We start from the raw sequence: 16,598 nt of genomic DNA on the forward strand, positions 1-16,598 counted from the left end.
CCCCCCCCTTCTTCCTAGGTGTGAAACCCCTGCCCCACTCCCCCATAATGCCCTGCTGCTACCTTTGCCCTGCCATCCCCTGTACAGCCTCACTGCCACCCGTTCCCCCACCTGTGAGATTTCTCCCCGGCCCCTTACTATGAAACCCCCTCTTGAGATCTTTGCTCCCCTACAGCCCCAATGCTACCCCCTCCCCCAGCCACTCCTTCTCTGCCCCCAGCTGTGAGACCCCCCTGCTCCGCCCCATGAAACCCTCCCTCAGCCTTGAGACCCCTGCCCTAGCACCCATATAGCCCCATTGTTTCCCCTGCCGCCCTGATCTCTCCCCCCCCCTTCTCCCCCTAGGCTCTCTGCACCAAAGTCCCGGAGCTGGTGCGAACCATTGTGGGCTGGACGTTGGAGTACCTGCGGGACCACGTGCTGGCCTGGATCCAGGCCCAAGGAGGATGGGTGAGTCCGGCCGGTGCCCTTCCCTCCCTCTGATGCTTCCCAGGGTGCATGCAAGTGTGTCTTCCAACCCAGGCGCTACTTCTCCCCTGCCCCACCACTGTGAACCCCCAGCCTTGAGACTCCTGCCCTGCCCCCATACAGCCCTGTGGCTTCACAAAGCTGGGCACAGCACCCTGGAGTCCTGGTTCCCAGTCCCCCCCCCGGCTCTAACCACTAGCTCCCGCTCCCCTCCCAGAGCCAGGGAGAGAACCCAGGAGTCCTGGCTCCCAGCCCGATTCCAAACCTACTAGACTCTGCTGCCCCCAGCCATCCCCAAACGGGTTGTGTGGTGTTAGAGCCAGCCGCAGGTCCGTCTCATGCATGCAACAGTTCAGCAAGTCCCTTTGCTCCCCCCCACCCCCCAGGACGGCCTCCTTTCCTACTTCGGCACGCCCACCTGGCAGACCATCACCATCTTCGCCGCCGGAGTCCTCACCGCCTCCCTCACCATCTGGAAGATGTCCTAGGGTGGGGTGGGGTGCGCTCCGCGGCACCCCACGACTGGACGGACTGTGCTGGGCTCCCTGGCCCAGGCTGCGCGCTCTCGCAGCTCCTCGTGCCTTGTGCTCCACTCAAACAAACCTCTCGGGGACCCGCGCATCGGATTCCTCAGCCTGGCCTGCACCTCCTGGACCTGGACCGACTCGCTGGGGGGGGGCACAGCTGCTCCGTGGGGCAGGACACCCCCCTGCATCGGGGGGCGGGTGCAGACTTGAGGCCTTGATCGCCCCAGTGCCGGCCTGGATTCCTGCAGCGAGATGCGTTCCCGCTCGGGGCTGTGGCCTCGCAGCCCATAAGCTGCCCAGGCTGGAGTTGTCCCGGGGGGGGGGGGGGCCTGGCAGACTCGCCTTCTGTCGCTGAAACACCCGCCTGGGGGCCCCTTTCTGAGTTCCCCTCTGCTGGCAGGGCCCCGGGTGGGCAGGGCCACCCCTCCCCGGGCTTTTCTCTAGCCTGGCAGCTCTACCAGGGTGCCCCTGGCCTCCTGCACACCCCCCCCCCCAGTGCAAAGCCCCTCCTTGGGGTTGTAACAGAAACGCAGCTGCCCCCACCGGCCACAGTGGCCTTAGGGCCCCATCAGAGTCTTGCTGGTGCCTGGTTGGGTGGGGGGGGGAAGCGGGCTGGGACAGGGGAATTCTTTTATAGAGCACTCAAAGCAGTACTGTAATGGGGGAGGGGACTGGCTCTGTCTCCCCACCTCTCCCACCACTACCCCCTGGGGGGCTGCCATAAACCCCCCCCCATGGCTTTCAGGAGGCAGAGAGGGGGCTGGGAGTCCCGCCCCCTTCACCTTTGTCCTGTAACTAACTTAATACTGTTTGTAAACCAATGTGTGTTCTCAGGTATGGGGGGGGCAAGGGCTTATATGGGGGCTGGCCCCCTTCCCAAGCAGCCCTGCCCCTCTTAACTAGTGGGGTAAACTTGGGGGGGGCAGGGAGTCACTCCCTGATTTGGCCGGATTGCCCCCGTGTACCCCGCCGGCAGCTGCTGGTTTGGGGGAGTCGCCTGGAGGGTTTGGGTCCACGCTGCTCCCAGCTGCAGCTGGGGGAGTGGAGCCCAGTTCCCCAGAAAGGCTGATATGTGGTAAGGCGAGCAGCTGGTGTGACCCCCTCCCCCAGCATGTGCTGCCAGGGGTTTCTGGCACAGCTGGAGCTGCCCCCTTGCGCACACCAGGCTGGGGTCTGGGGGGTTGCAGGTGCCCCACAACCTGGAGTGGGGGCTGCCTCCCTGAGGGCTTGGGGCAGCTCACACTGCTTGAATTGCTGGGGGGGGTGGGGGGGGGGCCGTACTTGAAAAAATTAGGGGGGCGGGAGGGAGTAGGTGATGTCAAGGTGGGGGCGGGGGTTAGTGGCAGGATTGATGGGGTGAGGGCTGGGGAGATGATGTCATGGGGCGGGGCTAACTGGGAGAGGTGATGTAATGGTTGTGGGTTGGGTGGATGATGTCACAAGTGGGGTGGGGCTAATAGGTGATGTAATGAATTTGAGGGAAATGATGTAATTTTGACCTCATTCCAATCCCTGCCCCCCCCCAGCCGCATGCACTGACTTTCTGCCCAGAGCTCTCCTGTATCCACAGGCTGTCCCGGCTCCCCCCCACCCTGACTAGTGGCTGTGCTCCCTGGATCAGAATGGGGGGGGGGGGGTGCCTGGGGAGCTGGGGGCCTGCTGGTGCCTCTGGACTCTTGATTTTTTTTTTTATATCCCTTTTGTATTTCTATTCAACACCCCCCCCCCCACCCCCACTGCATCCGTCGTCTCCTCTCGCCCATCACTGGGGTCTCTGCATTCAAAATCCCTCCTTTGTAACTTTTTGTAGGGTGGCTGTTTTGATACCAGGGTGTTGGGTTGTGTGTAAAATCAATAAACTCGAAGGACAAAGCTGGGGGAGCTGGTTGGCTCTTGTGTGGAGGGTGGGGAACGACAGACACATGCTGCCAGTTTCCCCTGGGCAGGGGCCCCGGCTGGCAGGACATGACTTCACCCTGGGGCCCCCTGCAGTGGGTCACACGTGGACCCATCAACCCCAGTATCCTGGCCCCCCCACAGCTGGGGGTGGGGCAGGGGGCTCCCTTCAGCACAGCAAGTGAATAGGAATTTCTCTGCCCCGAAGCTGGGGCTGGCTTTTTGGTCCCAGAAGAAGCTGGTAGCAGGTAGTTCCGCAGGCCCCTGGAGGCTGGCTCCTGGCTGGAGCCCAGCACCACGAGATGGGGGAGCAGACAGCTAAGAAAGGGTGAACGCCCCAGCTGCAGCAGTATGCTAGTGCCAGTCACCCTGCTCAGACTGGGGCCCCTCCCAGACCCAGGAGTCCTGGGGCCCCCTAGGGCCGGCCCTAGGCTGATAGGCGTTCTCTCCTGTTGGCCTTCCCAATGCCTTGCGTGTGACCGCGTTGGTTGCCGGGTTCACGGCTGCACCATCTGATTTCCAGGTGTGATTCTGCTGTGTGTGCCCAGGGGGCTGAGCCGCCCCACAGACAAACCAACCGTCCATGTCCCCCTACCGCGGTTTATTCGTAGGACTGATTGGCACGGGCCGAGCACACTGGCCGCTGTCTTCCTTCCAACGCTTGGATTCCCCTCTTGGTGCTAGCATGGCCCCAGAGCCTGGTGCCCCAGGGGCCTAGCCCCCGCGGCCAGGTCCTGCAGGGCACCCAAGTGGTGAAGTTCCCCAGTGGTGCTTGGCAGACAGGGCCGGCTCCTATTTGTGTTTCTCTTTTCTCCTGCCCCCTGTGCAGCAGCAGGTCCTCCCTCTGCGTTGGTCACCACTGGGGCCTAATCGCTGCCACCCAGCTGGGGGGTGGTGGCTTTGGGGCCCTGGTTTACCGGGCGTGGTGCTAACGGCTCCGTGGGGCCTTTTCTTTCCACCGCTGGGCAGCGTTCCTCTGGCATCCCCAAGCTTCTCCCGCAGACTCAGCCGCCCAAACGCACCTGGGCCTGGCCCAGGGCAGCCTGTTGCGGTTTGACCCTGCCCGGCCTGGAGAGCGGCACGGACTCAGCCCGGGCAGGGTGCGCTGACAGCAGCACCAGCCTGGCCGGGTGCCCGGAAGTGCCCTGGCTCCCCTGGCTGAGCGCCCCCAGCCCCTGTTCACTACTGTGATGCACGAGGTTGGCACAATGGTGCTTTGCTCTGTTCCCGGGTACCCGCAGGCCTGGCCGGGTGCCCGGAAGTGCCCTGGCTCCCCTGGCTGAGCGCCCCCAGCCCCTGTTCACTACTGTGCGATGCACGAGGTTGGCACAATGGTGCTTTGCTCTGTTCCCGGGCACCCGCAGGCCTGGCCGTGCCCGCCGGAGAATTCTTCCCCCTCCACTCACCCAGTGTGGGGCGTTTCCTATGGGAATCTGCCACAGGCCAGAGAGGGGAGGGAGGGTGGGAACCCGGGACTTCAGCTGGCCCGTTTCCCCCCTCGCTCCCGACCTGCAGCGCCCCGCAGCGCCCCTCTCCCACCCCCCAACCCCGGGATGTCACCTGCCCCCACAGCGAACAGGAGAGAACCCAGGAGTCCTTGCTCCCAGCCCCCCCCCCCCGCGGGCCGGGAACCCAGGCATCCTGGCGCCTGGCCCGGGACAGGACACGTGCAGCGCTGGGCGGATCCTGCCCTGCAATGTCCGGGGAGGGGGGCAGGAGAGACGGCGGGATGGAGACGCACCAAGCGGGGGGCCCCCTGGTTGCTCGTGTCCCTGCTCGCCCCTCCCCCACCGGTAGGAGCGGGGGCGGAGCTTTCACTTCACACCGTGAAGTCCGAAAACTTGGCGGGGGGGGGGGGGGGGAGTCCGGGCGCCTGGGTTCTATCCCGGGGGGGGGGGGGAGCCCGGGCGCCTGGGTTCTATCCCGGGGGGGGGGGAGCCCGGGCGCCTGGGTTCTATCCCGGGGGGGGGGGAAGCCCGGGCGCCTGGGTTCTATCCCGGGGGGGGGGAAGCCCGGCCGCCTGGGTTCTATCCCGGGGGGGGGGGGGAAGCCCGGGCGCCTGGGTTCTATCCCGGGGGGGGCGGAGCCCGGGCACCTGGGTTCTATCCAGGGGGGGGGGGAGCCCGGGCGCCTGGGTTCTATCCCGGGGGGGGGAAGCCCGGGCGCCTGGGTTCTATCCCGGGGGGGGGGAAGCCCGGGCGCCTGGGTTCTATCCGGGGGGGGGGAGCCCGGGCGTCTGGGTTCTATCCTGGGGGGGGGGAGCCCGGGCGCCTGGGTTCTGTGCGGGGAGACCCACGAAGTTTCTCCCCTTTGAGGTGCCGAGAGCGTTTCCTGCATCAAGCGCATCGGGGCGTCCCTGCTCCGCGGGTAAGTGGGGGACCCCCCCCCCCGGAACGGGTTCCCTGAGCTCCGCCCCCAAATCCTCGCCCCCGCCCCCTGCAGGGCCCCCGCCCCCAGCCCCGCCGTCCTCCCCACCAGTCCCCCCTGCACCCCTTCTCTGCGGGTGTCCCCCCCAGCGCCCCTCCCCCACCAGTCCCCCCTGTACCTCCTCCCCCTGAGCCCCCTCCACCCTAACATCCCTGTCACACGGGGCCCAGTAACCCCCCTCCCCCCCACTGCTTCTGTTCCAGCTTCGTCCTGTCGCTGCTCCAGCAGCAGGGCCCGGGGCCCCGCCCCAGCCCCCCAGTCACCATGGAGCAGCTGGGGGGTGAGGGCAACCCCCGACGGGCCCCAGGTCACCTCCCTGCGCCAGTGTCTGCACCGGATTTGGGGGAGCCTGAGCCAGAACCCCCGAGATTGACAGGTGAGAGGACCCCGACCCACAGCCCCCCCAGCCCCGGCAGCGCCCCATACCCCCAACCCTCAGCCCCCCACCAGCCTGGGCACCGCCCCTCACTCCAACCCGCAGCCCCCTCCTGCCAGGGCCGCGCCCGCACACCTGACCCACAGCCCCCTCCAACCCAGGCAGCGCTCCTCACCCCAACCTGCAGCTGCCCCCCCCAGCCCTGGCAGTGCCCCTTATTGTGACCCTCAGCCCGGGCAGCGCCCTCACCCCAACCCACAGGCCCCCCCCAGCCCCAGGCAGCGTCCTCACTCTGACCCACAGCCCCCCCCAGCCCACCGGCGCCCCTCACTCTGACCCACAGCTGCTGCCCTGTCCCTGCAGCCTGGTGCAGTGTGTGGCGGGACAGCCCCCCCTGCCGGCGCTGGCTACAATCTCAGAGCAGGTGTTCGAAGACGGCATCAACTGGGGGAGAGTCGTGGTCTTCTTCTACTTCACCTACCGAGTCATCGCCCAGGTGAGCCGGGGGCTGGTGCCGGATGCTGGGGAGGGTTGCAGCGGGGGCTGGTGCCTGGATGCTGGGAGGAGTAAGGGGGGGGGGCAAGGGGAGAGGCTGGGAGCCAGGACTCCTGAGGGCAGGGGGGGCTGGGATCCCAGGTTGCTGCTCACCCCACCCACCCCCCCCCCCCCCCATCGCTCCCTCAGGCTCTGAGCAGGTCTGACTGTATCCGGACCTTGGTCGACTGGGCCTTGAACTTCCTATGGGAACGGATCACCCCCTGGATTCAACACCAGGGGGGCTGGGTGAGTGTGGAGCCCCCTCCCCCCACCCTGCAGAGACCGCCTCCCTCCACCCACAACCCCCCGCCTCCCTCCGCCATCTACCCCCTCATGTGGGTGTTGGGGGCTCTGTGGGTGGGTGGGGTCACAGACCTCTGTCACTCACCCCCCCACCTCTGTTTGGCAGGACTCCATCCTCAGCTACCTCCCCTCCTCCGCCTAGGGGGCAGAAACCCCCCCCCCGTCTGGAACGGAGCCACCGCCCCCCCCTCTGCAGCAGAGACCCCAGTGTATGGACGGGAGGGGCACTACCCAACGCCCTCCACTCTGCAGGGACGAAGGCCGGGGGAGGGGACATGAGTATATCCCCTCTCCCCGAAAAAAATCACGAATGGAAAAGAAAACTAACCAAATAACCAGGGCTGTCGCGGAATCCCAGTTACTCACAGGATGGACTCAGAACCAAGAAGCTTGATCGAAACAATTGGCCACAATGAATTGCCGTTGTAAGGGGCTGTTCACAAGAACCGGCCCCCCCGAGACGTGATACCAACACACTGGGCTGGGGCGTTCTGCCTCTCCCCAAGTGTTGATTTCGAAGGCAACCCAATGCCCTGGGCAGCACTTCCCTGGGCCTCCTTGGAGAGAAACACTTGCACTGGAAAGAAAAAAAAATAACACGAGTAATCGTGTTTTCCAGTCCATCTCGCACAAGTGCTGTCGTGCAAGCTGCTTATCCGGAACGTGCAACTTACAAGTGTGGATTTTTAAAATTTTGTTACCGCAAAAACCAAACCGCGCGGACAAGTCCACTCAATCCTAGAACGCTAGAACTGGAAGGAACCGCGAGGGTCATCGAGTCCAGTCCCCCGGCCCTCACAGCAGGTCCCAGGACCGTCAGACCATCCCTGAGAAATGTCTATTCAACCTGCTCTTAAATATCTCCAGAGACGGAGATTCCACAACCTCCCTAGGCAACTTATTCGTGTTTAATCACCCTGCCAGGAAGTTTTTCCTACTGTCCAACCTCAACCTTCCTTGCTGCAGTTTAAGCCTATTGCTTCTTGTCCTGTCCTCAGAGGCCAAGGAGAACAAGTTTTCTCCCTCCTTCTTGTGACACCCTTTTAGATACCTGAAAACCGCTCTTCATGTCTCCTCTCAGTCTTCTCCTTTCCAAACTAAACCAGCCCAATTCTTACAGTCTTCCTTCATAGCTCATGTTCTCTAGACCTTTGATCATTCTTGTTGCTCTTCTCTGGACCTTCTCCAGTTTCTCCTCATCTTTCTTGAAATGTGGTGCCCAGAACTGGACACAGTACTCCAATTGAGGCCTAATCAGCACAGAGTAGAGTGGAAGAATAACTTCTCGTGTCTTGCTCACAATACGCCTGTTCATGCAGCCCAGAATCATGTTTGCTTTTTTTGCAACAGCATCATATTTGGCTCATATTTAGCTTGTGGTCCACTATGACCCCTAGATCCCTTTCTGCAGGACTCCTTCCTAGACAGTCGCTTCCCATTCTGTGTGTGTGGAACGGATTGTTCCTTCCTAGGTGGAGTATTTTGCATGTGTCTTTATTAAACTTCATCCTGTTTACCTCAGATCATTTCTCAGTTTGTCCAGATCATTTTGAAATATGACCCTGTCCTCCAAAGCAGTTGCAACCCCTCCCAGCTTGGTATCATCTACGTCCTCTCTATGCCAATATCTAAATCGTTGATGAAGATGATGAACAGAACTGGTCCCAAAACAGACCCCTGCAGAACCCCACTTGTTATGCCCTTCCAGCAGGATTGTGAACCGTTAATAACTACTCTCTGAGAACGATTATCCAGCCAGTTATGCACCCACCTTAGAGTAGCCCCATCTAGGTTGTATTTGCCTAGTTTATTGATAAGAAGATCATGCAAGACTGTATCATATCCCTTGCTAAAGTCTAGATATACCACATCCACCGCTTCTCCCTTATCCACCAGACTCGTTATCCTATCAAAAGAATACATCAGATTAGTTTGACATGATTTGTTCTTTACAGATCCATGCTGCCTGTTACCTGTCACCTTTATTATCTCCAGGTGTTTGCAGATGAATTCCTTAATTACTTGCTCCAGTGTCTTTCCTGGCACAGGTAAATGTCTGTTCACATCTATGACCGATAACGCTGCCCACTTCTAATTCATTGGGCCCTGCCAGTTTCACAGCTGTGAAACATGTGTCACGGTGGTGAAATAAGGCCCTTCTCTGTGAAACCACTCTGGGGAGCACCAGCCGTGAAGGCAGCACAGAAGTGAGGGTGGCAATATGGCAAGCGCCCTGCAGGCGGTTTGTGAACCTCCCTTCCTCATAGGGAAACACCTGAAACGGTGCAACTGACCTGTTTCCAAATCCGAGGGCTGTGACATGGACGAGAATGGACTGTGAGTTCGGTCCCGGGGCGCTGTGGCCGCTGGCATTGTCTGCTGCGCTCACGTGGGTTCACACGTTTCACCAGGGCGGGCGTTTGTAACCAGCCGTAACAGGAGAACGTGGGCACCCGGGGGGCCTGTGGTGGGTCTGACAGGGAGGCCTCCAGCCAGGCGGGTTCATGGCACGGTCCGTCCCCCCCACACACACACCCTGCCTCCTCTACCCCCACTCCCCTCCCTGGCAGCTGCCCCCTTCCCCACCAGCCTGCATACCCTACACTGCCCAGCCCCCCGCTGCCCCTCCTCTACTGTCAGGGCCCCTGCCCAGCCCCCCGCTGCCCCTCCTCTACTGTCAGGGCCTCTGCCCAGCCCCCCGCCCATGCTGACCGCAGCAGATTTGGGGGAGGGGTCACCCCTACATGGCACCCAGGCCGCGGCTGCTTCTGGGGGACGGGTGGGGACCTTCGATCCTTCCAGCTCACATCACCCCCAGTGTCTGGGGCGAGGAGGGTCACAATGTCCTGGGTACATCAGCTTGGGCTCAGCCGGGTGCTGGCTCCGTGTCACCGAAGGGTGGGGGAGTCACCCCCCCCCCCCATGTGCCGCCAGAGATGACTCCCCGCCAGCCGGGAGAACAGGTTTAGTTGGCGACAGGGACACAGCGTAGAACAGACTTGTCAGCGCAGGAACCAGGAGCAGCCAGTCCAAGCCAGCTTGGGGAGAGGGGCCCAGAGCCAGGCCCTGGCTCCCCTCCCTGCCCCCTAAGCCCGGGAGACAAACACACGCTCTGCAGCCAGTCTTGCCCTCTGGCCTTTTTCCAGCTCCCAGGGGCAAAAGGTGTCACCTGGATCCACCCCTTCCCAGGCTCAGGTTACAGACTGCATCAGCCAGCCGGGGAATTCCTGCCCCCAGCTAGGGACTGGGGCCATGCCAGGGAAACTGAGGCACGCAGCCGGGGTTAGTCCAGGCCAGTGGAACTCACACGTGACGTGACAAGGAACCCGCTCGCCACTTTGTCACAGGGCTGGCCCCTCTGGGACATGCAGCTCACAACAGGCCGGAGAAGAAACTTCTCCCCGCCCAGCTGGTCTCCCCTCTGAGGCTCGTTATGGGCTGGAAGAGCGTGTGGCCCTCCTAGCAACGCCTCCGGCCACAGAGCTCGTTAGCACTCAGGTGCCGGATGAGCCAACCTCAGGGCTAATTATTGTGTGTTCACAAGCCATTAGGAACGGGAAACAGCGCGGCCCTGGGGCCCGTGGGTCTCTGGCAGTGCTGCTGGATCTGGGGTGCACAATCATGCTCCCCCCCTGCCCCCCCCAGGTGTTCTATGGGGCCGGGGGGAGGCTGTGGCAGATGCCGGCCGCCTTCCCGCACCTGGGTCCCGCTGCAGAGCGGGTGGAGGGCTCGGCCCTGGTTCGCACGGACAGTGCTCGTGTCCAGAGCTCCAGGGGGGAGCCGAGCGAGTCGGGAGCCGGACAAACTTACAAAACCACCAATAGTCCGGCAGCACGTTACAGCCTCGCACCACACGTAGGTGGGATCACGCGCGGTCCTGGGCACAGCCCATCTCTTGCGATGACTGGAGCGTTGCATGACTGGCGCTGCGTGAGAAGGGGGGCTGGACCGGACTGGGGGGCTCTGTGCCAGGGCCCCAGGGCCAGGAAGCCAGCCTGACACGTCCTCCCTGGCCTTCCCCGGCACCCCAGAGCCAGGCTGGGTGGGAGGGCGGAAAGGGGGAGCGACACCCCGTGGGGTACGGGGGCAAGGAGCTGCAGCACCGCACGCCCGGACGGACGGACGCCCGGCCCTGGGGTGGGCTCTGAACAAGCTGCAGCCGGACCCGTCTGGGCGGCGTCTCGCTGGGTGCCCAACACTGGTGCCTGGCTGGGTATGGGAGTTTCAGGTGTGACACCCACCCTGACCCTGGCCTTGACTGGACATTCGCCGGCTGGCACGTTACAAAGCCGATTTCCCCTGCCTGTAACATCCGCCTTTCCACACAGCAAGCTCACCCAGCCCCGGCAGCGAGCCTCCTGAGCCCGGGCCCTACACGGCAGGTGCTGCTACCGACGGCTCGTGGAGTCTGTTACTTGCCCTCCGGCCCCGCCGAGGACGTGGGCTGCCCAGTGTGACGGCGCGTCGGGGCTCCCCGATCCTGCTCCCCCCGTAGCAGCAAGCACAGATTCCGCTCGCAGTAGAACAGGGGGGTTTATTGCTGCTCCAGGATACAGCGCAGCACAGCCGTGGTGCGATGACAGGATTCGGGGCCAGGATGTCTCAGCCCCTAGCCTGCCATCCCAAGGAAAGCCTGGACCTGCACCTTGGTCTGGGGAACCGGCCAGTCTCCGATGGCCTCCACCTTGGCCAGCTCTGGCTTCAAGCAGCCGCTCCCCACCTCACGGCCCAGGTAGGACACCTCGGCCATCCCGACCTCGCACTTCCCAGCTTTTACAGTCAGGCCAGCCTCCCGCAGCCGCTCCAGTACCTGGCTGACCTGGGCCACGTGGCCCTCCCAGGACTGGCTGAAGACACAACTAGCATCGGTGTACGCTAGGGCAAACTCCATCCCCCGCAGCAGCTGGTCCACCGGCGCTGGAAGGCGGCCAGGGGTCCCTTGAGGCCAAAGGGCAAGACCAGGAAGTCGCAGAGCCCCACCGGGGCGATAAACGCCGATTTCAGCGGCTAGCGGCTCCTGCCAGTAGCCCCTGGCGAGGTCCAGGGTGGTGAGGTAGCGAGCCTGGCCCTGAGCCCTGAGCCTCTCTCCCTCTGGTGCCAGCCCCACACTGACCCTTCCCCGGCACACGCCCGGCTCTGCCCTTAACCAGGAGAACCGGTTTGGCCACTGTCCTGGGCCCCCAGCGGGATCCTCCACAGCCCCCTGCCCAAGCCCAGCCACCCGCCCGGCACTGGCCCTGCCTCGCACCCAGGAGCCCTGACTGTTGGTGCCTCTCCAAGGTGCCACAGGCCGGTTCAGACTCACGGGGCAGCCCCCTGCGCCGCCCACGGAGGGAGGCTGCTCCAGCCGCCCGCGGGACACCCGGCCCCCACCCTGTGCAACCTGAGCCCGGCGGGGGGGCGCCAGGTGACAACGTGTGTCTGGGGAAGCCTGACAAAGGCGGGGGAGGGGGGCTGGGAGTTCCCTCTGGCTGCGGGTGGGGGCGCCAGGCCCCCTGACTCCCCGACAGCTCAGTGATACAGGGGGCTGCGGGGCGGGAGTGGGGGGCACCAGCAGCGGCTGCCAGCCCCCTGCTCTACCCACTACACTCCACCCCCTCCCAGCGAGAGAACCCAGACGTCCTGGCTCCCCGCCCCCGCCCTGCCCTGTCCCACTTGACTCCCATTTCCCCTTTGCTGCACCCGGCTCCTCGCCCGCCTGACCCGTGAAAGCTGAGCTCAGCAGAAAACCATCCCCCGCCCCCCTGCCTGCCCCTCACCACCAAACCCCGCCTCCCCCAGACCCCCAACCTCCTCCAGATCCCACCTGCCCCCGCCTCCCCCAGACCTCAGACCCTCCCACCCCCTGCCTGCCCCTCACCCGCCAAACCCCACCTGCCCCCGCCTCCCCCAGACCCCAGACCTTCCCGCCCCCCTGCCTGCCCCTCACCACCTCCCCCAGACCCTGCCTACCCCCGCCTCCCCCAGACCCCCAACCTCCTCCAGACCCCACCTGCCCCTGCCTCCCCCAGACCCCCAACCTCCTCCAGACCCCACCTGCCCGCACCTCCCCCAGACCCCCGACCTCCCCCAGACCCCCCCTGCCCCCGCCTCCCCCAGACCCCCGACCTCCCCCAGACCCCACCTGCCCCCGCCTCCCCTAGACCCCCAGCCTTCCTCAGGCCCCACCTGCCCTCCTCAGACGCCATCTGCCACCCCTAGGCACTCTCAGCCCCCCCATCCCACCCAGCTAGTAGCTCCCAGGGACCCCGACAGGACCTAGCTTCTCCTAACCCCCATATGGATCCAGCCCCAGCTGGTCCCTTTAAGAGGCTCCCTCCCCAGTGCCCAACCCCGAACCCACTGACCCCCCAGCCTGTTCCCTCCCTCATACCCCCTCCCCCGCCCCATGCCCAGCCCCAGGGAACCGGCTCCGACTGGCTGGGTCCCGAAAACAGGAACTCAGAGGCCCTGACCCCAGGGACGCGGGGAGGGACGAGGAGCCAGGAGCCCACTGGGGTCACATGCGGGGGGTGGGGGGGGGGGAGGGGTTGCTGAGTCATGCTGAGCTCACCCTGGGGGTGGGGCGCTAGGAAGGTTTGTGCTGAGTCACGGTGGGGGCAGCTGGGGGGCGGGGGGCTTCTCTAGCTCTCCCATCAGCCTCCTTCTGCCAGATTGGGGGGGGGGTCTGCATCCTGCCCCCCTCCCCACCCACAGCTGGGAGAGAGCCCGGGTATCCGGGCCCCCCAGCCCCGCCCCCCTCCGAGTGTGGGGCGTGCCTGGCGCTGCGCAGCTGGGGGGAGGAGCCAGCGTGGGGCTATAAAGGGCCCCGCCAGCCCCAGAGCCCCCATCCGCTCCCCGGCTCTTGCTTCAACAGTGTTTGAACGGAGCCTCCGCCCCGCATCCCGCCCCGGACACCGCGCATCCCGCACCGAGCATCCCGCCCCGGACACCGCGCATCCCGCACCGAGCATCCCGCACCGGACATCATGAGCTCCCAGATCCGCCAGAACTACCACTCCGAGAGCGAGGCGGGCACCAACCGCCTGGTGAACCAGCTGCTGCAGGCCAGCTACAGCTACGTGTCCCTGGTGAGCCCCCGCACCAGCCCCGCGCCGGAGAGAGCCCGGGACACCCCCCCCCCCCGCACCAGCCCCGCGCCGGAGAGAGCCCGGGACCCCACCTCCTCCCCCCGCACCAGCCCCGCGCCGGAGAGAGCCCGGGACACCCCCCCCCCCCGCACCAGCCCCGTGCCGGAGAGAGCCCGGGACCCCCCCCCCCCCCGCACCAGCCCCGCGCCGGAGAGAGCCCGGGACCCCCCCCCCGCACCAGCCCCGCGCCGGAGAGAGCCCGGGACACCCCCCCCCCCGCACCAGCCCCGCGCCGGAGAGAGCCCGGGACCCCCCCTCCCCCCCGCACCAGCCCCGCGCCGGAGAGAGCCCGGGACCCCCCCCCCCCCTCCCCCCGCACCAGCCCCGCGCCGGAGAGAGCCCGGGACCCCCCCCCCTCCCCCCGCACCAGCCCCGCGCCTGAGAGAGCCCGGGACCCCCCCCCCCCCTCTCCCCGCACCAGCCCCGCGCCGGAGAGAGCCTGGGACCCCCCCCCCTCCCCCCGCACCAGCCCCGCGCCGGAGAGAGCCCGGGACCCCCCCCCCCACCAGTCCCGCACCAGCCCCGCGCCGGAGAGAGCCCGGGACCCTCCCCCCCGCACCAGCCCCGCGCCGGAGAGAGCCCGGGCGTCCGCCCCAGCGCAGGGACATCTCCCCCGCCCCGCGCGTGTCCCTGACCCCCGCTCTCCGCCGCTGCTGTTTACCAGCCGCTCCCAGGGCAGAGTCCAGCCCCGCTCTCCCCCCCCCCAATAATTGCCCAGCCCAAAGGGCAAGTCTCTCCCTGGGGGCGGGGCTGTTGGGTTGGGGGAGCCCTGGATCTGGAGGGCTGAGCGCTCCCCTGGGGATGGGGCTGCTGGGCTTGGGGGGGGTCCCTGGATGGGGGGGGGGTTGGTCAGGTTGCTGGGGCTGGGGGCAGGGCTGGTGGGTTGAGGGGTGCCTGGACGGGGGGGGGGCAGCAGGGCTACTGTGGTTGGGGGGTGCCTGGATCTGGGGGCCTCACTGTCTCTTCTCCCCCCCCCCCCCCCAGGGCTATTTCTTTGACCGGGACGATGTGGCTCTGGCCCATTTCGCCGAGTTCTTCCGGCACCTGTCGGGCGAGAAGCGGGAGCAGGCGGAGCAGCTGCTGCGCTTCCAGAACCGCCGCGGGGGGCGCGTCCTCCTGCAGAACATCCAGGTGAGGGGGCAGCAGATATGGGGGGGACCATGGGAACCCCGTCTCCTCCCCCCCATGCAGCCCTAACCCTCCCCTCCCCCCAGAAACCGGAGCAGGACGAGTGGGGGAATGGCGCGGCCGCCATGGACTTTGCACTGAAGCTGGAGAAAACCGTCAACCAGGCCCTGCTGGACCTGCACCAGGTGGCCACGCGCCACGCGGACCCGCACGTGAGTGACCCAGCGACCCGCCTCCCCCTGGCTCCCACCACTAGGCCCCGCTCCCTTCCCTGGGCTAAAGAGAAGCCTGGCTCCCAGCCTCCCACCACTAGGCCCCGCTCCCTTCCCTGAGCTAGAGAGAAGCCTGGCTCCCAGCCTCCCACCACTAGGCCCCACTCCCTTCCCTGGGCTAGAGAGAAGCCTGGCTCCCAGCCTCCCCCTGGCTCCCACCACTAGGCCCCACTCCCTTCCCTGGGCTAGAGAGAAGCCTGGCTCCCAGCCTCCCCCTGGCTCCCACCACTAGGCCCCGCTCCCTTACCTGGGCTAAAGAGAAGCCTGGCTCCCAGCCTCCCACCACTAGGCCCCACTCCCTTCCCTGGGCTAGAGAGAAGCCTGGCTCCCAGCCTCCCCCTGGCTCTCCCCACTAGGCTCCACTCTCCTCCCCAAGCTGGAGGGAAGCCTGGCTCCCAGCCTCCCCCTGGCTCTCCCCACTAGGCTCCACTCTCCTCCCCAAGCTGTAGGGAGAACCCAGGAGCCCTGGCTCCCCGCCCCCTCCAACTCCAATCACAGGTGCCCCCTGGAGCTGGGGTGGGGGGAGAACCCAGGGGGCTGCCTCTAACAATCCCCTTGCGCCCCCCCCCCCCCAGATGTGTGACTTCCTGGAGACCCACTTCCTGGACGAGGAGGTGAAGCTGATCAAGAAGCTGGGCGACCACGTGACCAACCTGCGGCGCGTGGGGGCGCCCGAGGCGGGGCTGGGCGAGTACCTCTTCGACCGGCTCACCCTGCACGAGAGCAGCTGAGCGCCCCCCACAGCAGCCGCCCCGCGCCGGCCCTTTAAATCCTGCTGCCTGGCCGTGCCGGGGCGTTCAACCCCCCCCCCCGGCGTTCGAGTCACCTGCCCACCCGGGGGTGAACGGCGCCCCCCCCCCCCCACATCTGTAACTGGCATGGAATAAAGGCTTGGCATCCGCACTGCAGGGTCCGTGTGTCTGTGTCCCCCGTCAGTGCACAGCTGGCAGCCCCTGGGGGAGGCAGCTGCTGTCCCTACCCCCTTCGGGTGGGGCAGAGGCCGGAGAGGGGAAGGGAATGTCCTTGGCTCTGCTCCCCCCTCACAGGGCAAGCCAGGGGTTGGTTGAGGGGCTTCCAGGTGGGGCCAGTGCTGGGAGGGGACCTGGGGGCCACTTACACCCCCCCCCCCCCAGGAGCTTGGCAGAGGCATCTCCCACCTTGCCTGGCCCCAACCTCAGCACGGGGCTGAGGGGGTGTGTGTGGCAGGTTTGAATCCCACCGCTCACCCCCCCCCCCCCAGCGCATGTGGGCTGGGTCCCAGTGAGGAGTCACCACATCCCTGCCCCCCCCCGCCAGTGCACAATTGCAAGGAGGGGGGGCCCCTGTCTGCCCAACACCCCACCCTGAGGGGTCCCCTCCTTCCCCAGGGCTCTCTCTCCAGCTGGAGGATCCCCAGCCCCCCATGCTGAGGGGCCATGTCCCAGCACCAGGCAAGGGGACTCCCCTGTGCCCTACCCCCCCAGCCTCCAGCAGGGACCACACGGCGCGAGCAGGCAGGGCCCCCCCCAGATTATAGCTGCCGGCTGGAGCTTAG

General features: G+C 65.7%; 1 protein-coding gene, 1 long non-coding RNA gene and 1 pseudogene across 3 annotated transcripts; all 3 read left to right on the forward strand.

The window, feature by feature from the left end:
• The first annotated feature begins 20 nt into the window (after window positions 1–20).
• Window positions 21–2,074, forward strand: LOC102446385 (uncharacterized). The gene is made up of 2 exons (XR_012899108.1): window positions 21–450; window positions 855–2,074. It is a non-coding gene; the product is annotated as an uncharacterized LOC102446385 (long non-coding RNA).
• Window positions 2,075–4,525: 2,451 nt separating this feature from the next.
• LOC142824163 (apoptosis regulator BAX-like) lies at window positions 4,526–8,055 on the forward strand (annotated as a pseudogene).
• A 5,306-nt stretch (window positions 8,056–13,361) lies between these two features.
• Window positions 13,362–15,967, forward strand: LOC142824161 (ferritin light chain, oocyte isoform-like). 2 transcript variants are annotated; one of them, XM_075915865.1, is made up of 5 exons: window positions 13,431–13,449; window positions 13,499–13,604; window positions 14,649–14,795; window positions 14,879–15,004; window positions 15,640–15,967. In XM_075915865.1, the coding sequence occupies exons 2-5, from the start codon at window positions 13,503–13,505 to the stop codon at window positions 15,793–15,795; spliced, it is 531 nt and encodes a 176-aa protein (XP_075771980.1). In that variant the 5' UTR covers window positions 13,431–13,449; window positions 13,499–13,502; the 3' UTR covers window positions 15,796–15,967. The 2 variants fall into 2 exon arrangements, with proteins under 2 accessions (XP_075771979.1, XP_075771980.1); XM_075915864.1 differs by having other exon boundaries at window positions 13,362–13,604.
• Window positions 15,968–16,598: the final 631 nt, after the last annotated feature.

This window comes from Pelodiscus sinensis, unplaced genomic scaffold, assembly GCF_049634645.1.
Source record: "Pelodiscus sinensis isolate JC-2024 unplaced genomic scaffold, ASM4963464v1 ctg154, whole genome shotgun sequence".
Taxonomy (NCBI): Eukaryota; Metazoa; Chordata; order Testudines; family Trionychidae; genus Pelodiscus; species Pelodiscus sinensis.

What these genes read in the sequence shown, in the direction of transcription:
- LOC142824161 (XM_075915864.1), top strand. Translation starts at nt 13,503, where the DNA reads ATGAGCTCCCAGATCCGCCAGAACTACCACTCCGAGAGCGAGGCGGGC. An exon ending in GCTACAGCTACGTGTCCCTG is followed by an intron (nt 13,605 to 14,648) that starts GTGAGCCCCCGC and finishes CCCCCCCCCCAG; the next exon opens with GGCTATTTCTTTGACCGGGA. An exon ending in CGCGCCACGCGGACCCGCAC is followed by an intron (nt 15,005 to 15,639) that starts GTGAGTGACCCA and finishes CCCCCCCCCCAG; the next exon opens with ATGTGTGACTTCCTGGAGAC.